Below are 10,377 nucleotides of genomic sequence, written 5' to 3'. Positions count from 1 at the left end.
ATTCATTGACATGCCAAGTTGGGTGATTTGATATTGGTATCGAATATCTGGCAACCGAAAAGAGGAGAGGGAGAGAAGGAAGTGGGAACTTTAGGAATTTTCCATTTAAAAGAAAATGTAATTTAATATGTAGACTATCAAAAAGACTGGGAAAAATGAAAAAGCATTGTAATAAGTTATATGCATAGTTCTAAGCTGAAGTATCAAATAAAATAAATCATATAATATACACAAATCAGATAAATGGAGGGGGAAACAGGGGTAAAAAAACAAAACAAAACAATGCTAAATGTGTACTATGAGGTCCTGGGTGGAAAATCCAGCAGTTGTCTGAGTTCAGGTTTTAAAACTTTGGGCCGGAAAGCTTTGCTGGACCTGGCAACCCCCTGATCATCGCTGCACAAAAGTGTGACTGCACAGTCAGCTGTCCAGTGTCCAGCACTTGATCTTCCTGAGAGTAACCTGCAACATGGATCGCTGGAAAGGCAGGGTTGCTCTTGTCACTGGTGCTTCAGTGGGAATCGGAGCTGCAATCGTCAAGTCTCTTGTGCAGCATGGCATGAAGGTGGTCGGATGTGCCAGAAATCTACAGCAATTAGAGGTAATCTACCATTAACGAGCAAACAGCAGTACAGTTCACTGCTTACGAGAAGTAAATAAAGGCCTACTAAAAAGTTGAAGAATCGTGTGTTTTTTGTCTTGCAGAATTTGGCAGCAGAATGTGTCAGTAGTGGATTCAGCGGCACTCTTTTCCCGTATAAATGTGATCTGTCTGTAGAGGACGAAGTGTTATCCATGTTCTCCTGGATCAAAGTTCAACATCAGGGCATTGACGTGTGCATTAATAATGCTGGTTTGGCTCTTCCAGAGCCTCTGTTGAGTGGCAAAACCAGTGGCTGGAAGAACATTATGGATGTAAGTAAATGAGTCAATTATTCATTTATGTCATCACATGCTCTCTGAAATCACGGCGTGCATATTACGTTGCTGTTTTTTTGTTACATTTATTATTAAAAGGAAAGGTTCACGTCTAGTTTGTTGTATGCGCCAGTTTATAAAAACGATTTACTTTTACAATTAAATTTACAATTATAATTTTCTCTGTTTGAATACAATGCTATTAAAAGCAGCTGTTTTCTCTGTTGAAAAATCACATATAGCCAATTTGTTGGGCTATTAAAGTCATTTTTTATTTATTTTTTGCTTTATCAATCAAGAAACTGGTTCACTCCAAAATTGTTGGTTTAAAAAAAAGACATGAATCTCGGTTTACTGAGTCAAGTGAGCTGTTGAACTCCCCAGACAAAACCTTTTCATAAAATAATAAAAATGTTTTTTGTTTTTCAGGTGAATGTCATTGGCCTGTCAGTGTGCGTCCGTGAGGCTTATCAGTCAATGAAGGAAAGAAATATTGATGATGGCCATATCATTAATATTAACAGGTACAAGAATGTTTTATTAGACATTTTTGCCTGTATTCTAATTCAAACCTGTGCTGAGGCAAAAACATTCAATATCCTTAAATATCTTGGTGTTTTAGTATTTGTGGACACCGGGCCGTTAACAACGCTGATGTACACTTCTACGCTGCCAGCAAATATGCCGTGACTGCTCTGACTGAAGGTCTCCGACAAGAGTTACGCGAGGCCAAAACCCACATACGTGCCACAGTAAGAGCTGCTTTAGATCAACACTATATTTATGTAATATGATCATTGTATGTCCAAAGACTTGTTGGCACTAAGATTGCTCTTTTTTTTAACAGTGTATATCTCCTGGTTTTGTGGAGACAGAATTTGCCTACCGGTTCTTTAGTCAAAACCCAGAAAAGGCTGAGGCTTTATACAAAAGTATAAAGGTATAGACAAATCCTGATTCTTGTTTATGCAATATGTTGTACATTATTGTTTACACCTTTAAATATTTAAATGTTATTCACAGTGTCTGCAAGCAGATGACATAGCGAACGCGGTGGTATATGTCCTAAGTGCTCCTCCTCATGTTCAAGTAAGCATCATCCATCACTGTAGAAAAATGTACTTGGTTACAAACATAACATTGGTTTCCTGAGATACGGGACTGAGTACCGCAGATGGGGGAAAAACGTACTCGGTTACTTAACGTAACCTCGGTTCCCTGAGATACAGAACGAGTACTGCCTATGGGGGAAAAGTCTCCCTTTTTCCCCGCTACTGAAGCCTTTTCAATAACGCAGTGCAGCTGCATCGTCATTGGTTCACTCATTGCAAGTCGTTGAACCAATGACAGTGCGGCTTTGCTGCGCGGCCTATGGCGACAAAGCGTGTGAACTTTCCCACCGAAAGGGGCGGGGTAAGGCCCTATATAAGTGAGCATTTCGCCATAGGCTACTCAGGCCATATTGACTGAAGCGACGACACTGAGCCGCAGCCTAGTGGCATGGCAAGTAACGCAGTACTCGTTCCGTATCTCAGGGAACTGAGGTTACGTTAAGTAACCGAGTAAGTTCCCTTTCGATACTTTACTCGTACTGCGTATGGGGGAACGAATTCAACCACGCCGTGCCACTGCTGGGGAAATGACTGGACTTGACCGGACACCGCGAGGGGACCGAGTGTCAAGTGGGAAGGCCGAAGCCGCCGTAACCCTTGTGCACTACGAGGGAAAAACTCCCAGGTTTCGCGTAAAACTAGAAACAGAACTATAATGGCCGTGTATTTACGCCGAGAGGACCCGAGCCTGTAAGGTCGGAATGTCCAATTGATAAAATCTGGCAAAAGTGGACCAGCCGGCCGCCTCACAAATGTCTTTAATGGAAATTCCACTGGACCAGGCCCAAGATGAGGCCATACCCCTAGTGGAGTGGGCTCTTACTCCTATGGGGCAAGGGGTCCCCACCGAGGAATAACAGAGCGTAATAGCGTCGACAATCCAACGCGAAAGATGTTGCTTTGAGACCGGAAACCCTTTGGTGCGGCCGCCAAAGCAAACAAAGAGCTGATCAGACTGCCGGAAGGGTTGTGATCGTTTGATGTAAATGCGCAGTGCCCTGACAGGGCAAAGTAATTCCTGCTCCTGATCGCCCAGCATAGGGGGAAACGCGGAGAGCGAAATAACCTGCGACCTGTTTCAGCACGACTCTAGAATCGTCTGGCCCGAACTCAAGGCATGCAGGGCTAACAGAAAGGGCCTGCAAATCACCAACACGCTTGATCGATGCCAGTGCATGAAGCAGGGCGGTTTTTAGCGTCAGGGGCCTAAGGTCTGCTAGGCGCAGTGGCTCAAAGGGCGGGCCCTTTAGAGCTCTGAGGACCAAAGAGAGGTCCCAGGAAGGAACCGTAGGGGTCCGTGGTGGATGCAACCGCCTGGAACCCCTTAGAAACCTCACAACAAGGTTGTTCCGACCTACTGACTGGCCATCAATAGGAGCGTGAAACGCTGCGATGGCTGCTACATAAACCTTGAGCGTGGAGGGGGCTCACCCCGCGTCCAGGCGTTCTTGGACGAAGGACAGTATAGTGGCTACGTCGCATTTCTCGGGGTCTATGCTGCGTGTAGAACACCAGCTAACAAAGACCGCCCATTTTGAGCATAGAGGCGTCTAGTGGACGGGGCTCTAGCTTCTGAAATGGTATTTAGCACGTTCTCGAGGAGGTCAGATGGCTCCCATCAAGGGACCACAGGTGCAGAGCCTACAGCTCCAGCCGTGGGTGCCAGATTGTTCTGTTCGCCTGAGAGAGAAGGTCCCGTCTCAGGGGAATCAGCCAGGGGGCTTTCGTGGAAAGCCTGAATAGCTCCGAGGTCCAAACTTGGCACCTCCAGAGCGGGCCACTAACAGAACTCTGTGTTTGTCTTCCCTGACACGCCTGATCACCTGAGGGATCAGAGCGACCGGGGGAAAAGCGTAGAGAAGGGTGTTGGGCCAAGAGTGGGCCAGCGCATCGTCCTTCTTTGAAAAATAAATTGGGCAATGAGAGTTGTCTTGAGAGGCGAAGAGGTCTAACTCCGCCTTTCCGAAGAACTCCCAAATGGTGTGAACTATCTGGGGATGGAGCATCCACCCGTCTGAGGGGACGTTGCTCCGGGACAGCATGTCTGCTCCCAGGTTGTTCTTTCCGGGGATGTGGGTCGCTCTGAGTGACCGAACCCGTGAAGAAGCCCATTCTAGCAGTCGTTTCGCCAGAGCGCATAGGCGACTGGACGAAAGACCCCATTGGCAGTTGATATATGACACCACTGTCATGCTGTCCGATTGGACTAAGACGTGGCGATCCGTCAAATGAGCCTGAAAGGCCTGTAGGGCTCGAATCACTGCCAGCATCTCGAGGCAGTTGATGTACAGATGGCTTTCCTCGTGGGACCACAAGCCGAAGGCCGGACTGCCCTCGCACAGAGCGCCCCAACCCAGGTTGGACGCGTCCGTGGAAAGCACCGTCCTCCGTGACACCGCCTGTAGGGGTACACCAAGACTGAACCAAGAGGGGTTCGTCCTGGGCTTCAGGGCTGCTATACAGGCCTGATTGACCTTGAGGCGCAGGCGGCCGTGCCGCCATGCGTGAGGAGGGACCCGAAATTTCAGCCAGTACTGAAGAGGCCGCATTCGTAGCAGGCCTAGCTGCAGCACAGGGGAGGCGGAAGCCATCAGCCCTAGCAACCTCTGGAACAGCTTCAGAGGGAGGTAGGCTTTGTTCTTGACGGAAGCCGCGAGCTGCTGAATGGTCAGAGCGCGCTCTGACGAGACTACTGCCGTCATACTGACAGAGTCGAGAACTGCACCCAGGAACGAGACACGTTGAGTGGGAAGCAGCGAGCTCTTGGCTAAATTGACCCTGAGACCCAGACACTGCAGGTGGCTGAGGAGCAGGGATCTGTGGTGTTCCAGCTCTGTCCGCGAGCTGGCCAGGATGAGCCAGTCGTTGAGATAGTTCATAACGCGTATACCCATCTGTCTCAGAGGGGAGAGCGCGGCGTTCATGCACTTCGTGAAAGTGCGAGAAGCTAGAGACAACCCCAAGGGAAGGACGGTATATTGGTAAGCCACACCTTCGAATGCGAATCTCAAGAATCGCCTGTGCTTAGGGGCTATCTGGATATGAAAGTAAGCATCTTTCAGGTCCAGCGAGCAGAACCAGTCCCCGTGGCAGACTTGTGCGAGGATCTGTTTCAGCGTTAGCACTCTGAACTTTCGCTTCATGAGGGAAAGGTTCAGAAGTCTGAGGTCCAGAATGGGTCTGAGACCGCCGTCTTTCTTTGGAACCAGGAAGTAACTGCTGTAGTAGCCCGACTTGCTCTGCGAAGGGGGAACTATTTCTATAGCCCCTTTTCTCAGCAGAGTTAAAACTTCGGTCCGGAGGACGTGAGCGTCATCCGGCTGTACCATAGTTTGAATCACCCCGCCAAAGCGCGGGGGCCTCCTGGCAAACTGGAGCGAGTAATCAGAATCAGAATCCAACTTGACACACCGGGGATGGCCTGCCAAGCCTCGACCCGGGCAGCAAGGGGTAGAATGACATTGGATGGCGGCCCGCTTAGAGGGGGGCCGCACACCGATATGGGAGGAAGAGGAAATAAGCTCTTTTGAGGAGTATGTAAAAAATTGGCGGTTGTTGAGGACGCAACAAGTGTGGGCCATATTATTGCAGACAGCATTTGTCCCGCGCCCGGAGTTAAACGAGGCGGAGGGGAGCATGCACAAGCGAGCTTTCGGGGTGGTCCGGCCATGGCGAGACATGCCCCGATCCTCTTCTTTTCTAGCTGATCAGGACGACTTCTGAGGCGCCCGGGTCCAGCACAATCTTGGGCCGGGGTCCCTGGCGTTTCGGGAACGTCGTGCGCTTAGCAGAGCGCGAGCAGTGGCGGTGCTCTTTGGGCGGCGCAGCCTGAGAGGCAGGAGGGGCTGGTTTCGTCTGCTGAGCCGGCGCAGGCCTGGGGCAGCTAGGAGCAGATGCGGAGCTTGAACGCTTGGGCAGGAAATGTCTCATCGCTTGAGAAGACTTCTGTGCTGCCGTGAAACGCTCTGTGAAACCTTCCACTGCCGGTCCGAAGAGTCCTGACGGGGAGACAGGCGCATCCAGCAAGGCCGTCTTGTCCTGATCTTTGATCTCCGTCAGGTTAAGCCACAAATGGCGCTCCAGCACCACCAGGCTGGCCATTGATCTGCCAATGGCCTGGGCCGCTGCCTTCGTGGCCCGCAGGGCTAAATCAGTCGCGCTGCGGAGGTCCTTGAAGGCGGTCTCTTCAGTGCCAGACTCGTCCATGGCGCGGAGAAGTTTGACATCCAACGCACATCCAACGCACTCGCAGTGGCCATCTGCATCGAGCAGAGGGGCTCTGCACGTAGTGCAGTGGTGAGGCATTGAAAAATGCCGGGGCGCTGTGAAAACAGCGATTGTGGTGCTCTTAGACGGCGAGGGCCGTAAGCGGTGAAAACCGCTGTGAAAAGTGCTCTTAATGCGGTGTGGAACCGCGGAAAAATGCTCTATTAGGCGCGCCGGATGGCTGAGACAGGGCCGGAAGCAGGAAGCGGGAGGCAGTGTCTCGTCGACGGCGCGCAGTCGGCGAGGGCGAAGGCGCTGGGGAATCCGGCGACTCAGCTGGGTCCGCTGCAGGGCCTCTTCGACGGCGGCAGAGCTTCTTCCAAGGCGGCGAGCTTCTTTCCAGGCGAGCAGGCTTCTACGAGGATCAGCAAGGAGAAGACGAGTCGTCGCTGAAGGAGAAAGGACTGAGTAGCCTATGGCGAAATGCTCACTTATATAGGGCCTTACCCCGCCCCTTTCAGCGGGAAATTTCACGCTTTGTCGCCATAGGCTGCGCAGGAAAGCCGCGCCGTCATTGGTTCAACGACTTGCAATGAGTGAACCAATAACGATGCAGCTGCACTGCGTTATTGAAAAGGCTTCAGTAGCGGGGAAAAAGGGAGACTTTTCCCCATACGCAGTATGAATGAAGTATCGAAAGGGAACTCCTTTTTTTCGATTCGCTGAAGCCTTTTTCAATAACGCAATGTAAATCACGGCCATTGGTTTGAGCAGTGTAACTTTTTGAAACAATGATGGCGTGGCGGAGCTGTGCGAGCCTATGGCAATGCAGCGTGCCAGAGCCGGGGGGCATCTGTCTATATAAGCGGGTATTTCGCCATAGGAAAACAGGTCAATCTGAAGTGATGACACTGAGTCGTGCAGCTCATGTAGCTTGGTATGATTTATAAACAAGCAACAGTACTTTAAAATCAATTCTAAATGCAACTGGAAGCCAGTGCAAGGACCTGAGGACTGGTGTGATGTGTTCATGTTTTCGGGTTCTGCTCAGAATCCTGGCAGCGGCATTCTGTACGAGCTGCAGCTGTCTTATGGTCTTTTTGGGAAGACCAGTGAGGAGCCCATTACAATAATCCACCCTGCTGGTGATGAAAGCATGAACAAGTTTCTCGAAGTCTTGACTGGAGACAAAGCATCTAATTCTTGCAATATTTTTGAGATGATAATATGCTGATTTAGTTATTGTCTTTACATGGCTACTGAAACTCAGGTCTGACTCCAAAATCACACCAAGATTCCTGACTTGATTTTTAGTTGTTTGACCCCTAGAGTGAAGGTACATGTTCACTTTGAGAACTTCATCTTTGTTTCCAAACACAATGACTTCAGTTTTGTCTTTGTTTAACTGAAGGAAGTTTAGGCACATCCAATTTTTAATTTCATCAATGCATTGACACAGGGACTCAATGGAGCTGTAGTCATTGGGTGATAGGGCTAGGTAAATCCGGGTGTCATCTGCATAGCTGTGATATGCAATTTGGTTCTTTCTCATTATTTGGCTCAGTGGCAGCATATATAGGTTGAACAGGAGGGGTGCAAGTATTGAATCTTGAGGGACTCCGCATGTCATGGATGTCCACTCAGACTTATGGTCACCGATACTCACATAATAACCTCTGCCTTCTAAGTATGACCTGAACCATTTAAGGACCATCCCAGAAAGCCCAACCCAGTTTTTGAGCCTGTCAAGAAGAATGTTGTGATCAACAGTGTCAAACGCAGCACTGAGGTCAAGTAGAACCAGCACTGATAATTTACCTGTATCTGTATCATTTATTATCTTTATGAGTGCTGTTTCTGTGCTGTGATGCGGTCGGAAACCAGATTGAAAGTTATCAAAGTATCCATTCAAGCTTAAGAACTTGTTCAGCTGATTGAAAACAACTTTTTCAATGATCTTGCCTATGAAAGGAAGATTTGAGATTGACCTGTAGTTGCTCAATATGGTGTTATCCAGATTGCTCTTTTTCAGGAGGGGCTTAACAACTGCAGTTTTCAGGGATTTTGGAAAAGTCCCAGAGAGAAGTGAGGCATTTACCACTTCTAGGAGATCTGCTTCTAAACAGTTTAACACTCTTTTGAAAAAAGATGTGGGAAGTGTGTCAAGGGCGCAGGTTGATGATTTAAGGTGCTGTACTGTTTCTTCCAAAATTTTACCATCAATTGCTTCGAAATCCGACATAATAGCTACTTTCTGAGGTTGTGATCTGATCTGTTTTACCCCAGTGCAGCTCAAGGATGTGCTGATCGCCTTTCTGATATTATTAATTTTCTCAGAGAAGAAGGAAGCAAACTCACTACATTTGCTGTCTGAGAGCATTTCACTGGGAATCTGACTTGGGGGGTTTGTTAGTCTCTCTACTGTAGCAAAAATAGTGCGGGTGTTGTTTAAGTTTCTGTTTATAATATTTGAGGAGAAGGTCTTTCTAGCTTTGCCTAATTCCACATTGAAAGCATGAAGAATATCTTTATAGATGTTATAATGGATTTCAAGTTTTGTCTTTCGCCACATGCGCTCAGCTTTTCTGCATTGTCTTTTCATATTTTTCACTGCTGTTGAGTTTCTCCATGGTTCTTTTTGTCTGCCAATATAGCCAGATTCCCCGCCCAGTTTGGCGGGCTCTGGCACGCTGCATCACCATAGGCTCACACCGTCATTGGTTCAAAAAGTTACACTGCTCGAACCAATGGCCATGCAGCTACACTGCGTTATTGAAAAAGGATTCAGTGAATCGGAGAAAAAGTTTTCCCCCATCCGCAGTATGAGTGGAAGTATCGAAAAGGAACTATTTTGCTGTAAATTATCACTGAGATTGTTCATACAAATATACAATGAGCTTGAGCTGCAGTGGGAATTTTCTGTAGTGTATTTTCTAGGAAGATTTCATGTAATTGTTTTTGCCTTCCTCATCTCTAGATTGGTGACATTGTGATGAGACCTGTGGAACAGTTGACTTAACCTGAGGAGATAAACAGGATCAGGAATCGCTGACATCTTAATCATCCTAAAGGCTCATATATACTTTCAAATATTATGTGGAAAACCACATGAATGTCTCTATAAACTGTTTCTGCACCCCAGATCTTTTCAAATACAAATAACAAGAACACTGATCTGTCTAATCATAAAGTTTACATTTTTTAATTATTTATCAAATCTGTTATTAAAAAAAAGAAAGTTTTGAAAAAAAAAGAAATTATTCAAAGTACGCTTTTGTGCTCAAGTAATGAGTTATCAATCTTGCAAAATGCAGAATGTGTAATTTTTTGCTTTACATTGATTATAGTGATGAACATTCACAACAATGTTTTGAAAATTGAGGAAATCTGATGCTTTTTATACATTTCTGTTCAGTTCTACCAGAAAGACTCGGGGAGGTAAGATAATGTGACAACCATATTTATTAACAATCAGCATGCAAAATGTTGTAAGAAAGTTCTTTGGCATAGACCCTGTCCGTAGCTCAGATCCTAAAGGGTTGCGGACTCTGCATTTCCTGCCTGAAGATGAAGGCAGGGGAGTAGCCGACCCCCCTGGGTATGGACAGAGACCATCCTGGTTGTGGTGGGGAGGATGGAGGTGAAGGTTTGCGTCAGCATTTGCGGACTCAAACATGTGTCAGCAAACTTATATACTCCAAGTGCAAGATAATGATTGGTTAGCTCCAAACTTATTGGTCAACATTGAGTCTTCCTGGCAGAACTTATGCTAGAGCTTTCATTTCTGTGCCTGTAGTTCTGAGCTGCTATGTATTTTTTAAGTGATGCACTAATAAAAAAAGAGAGAGGGATTTATGTCATGCTTTTCTTCAAGTGTTTGTGATGAAACTATCAAATAGTTGTTTTGTTTTTTTCTTTGAAAAGAAAAGTGTCAACTGTTAAACAAAGAACTGACAACATTTATAAAGTCAAGGAGGGGACAAAATCAGCACATTTAATTGCCTCACAAACATGGCTGACGATTTTAACGTATGTAACGCTTAATGTTACAGGCCCAAAAGAGCTGAATTTGCAACTGCTTTTATAAAAATGAAATGTTACATGTGCATATTTTTTGTTGTTTTTCAGTGAAACCCACCAA

The 10,377-nt window shown here is 46.9% G+C and overlaps 1 protein-coding gene across 1 annotated transcript; it reads left to right on the top strand.

The window, feature by feature from the left end:
• Positions 1–447: 447 nt before the first annotated feature.
• LOC137004852 (dehydrogenase/reductase SDR family member 11-like) lies at positions 448–10,114 on the top strand. Its single transcript, XM_067365511.1, has 7 exons — positions 448–601; positions 706–915; positions 1,348–1,442; positions 1,541–1,670; positions 1,766–1,858; positions 1,942–2,007; positions 9,214–10,114. Exons 1-7 carry the CDS (start codon positions 470–472, stop codon positions 9,253–9,255), a joined length of 768 nt encoding a protein of 255 aa, XP_067221612.1. The 5' UTR covers positions 448–469; the 3' UTR covers positions 9,256–10,114.
• The last annotated feature ends 263 nt before the right edge of the window (positions 10,115–10,377 follow it).

Source organism: Chanodichthys erythropterus, chromosome 17 (assembly GCF_024489055.1).
Source record: "Chanodichthys erythropterus isolate Z2021 chromosome 17, ASM2448905v1, whole genome shotgun sequence".
NCBI classification, from domain to species: domain Eukaryota; kingdom Metazoa; phylum Chordata; class Actinopteri; order Cypriniformes; family Xenocyprididae; genus Chanodichthys; species Chanodichthys erythropterus.
This window is presented reverse-complemented; position numbering and strand designations above follow the sequence as displayed.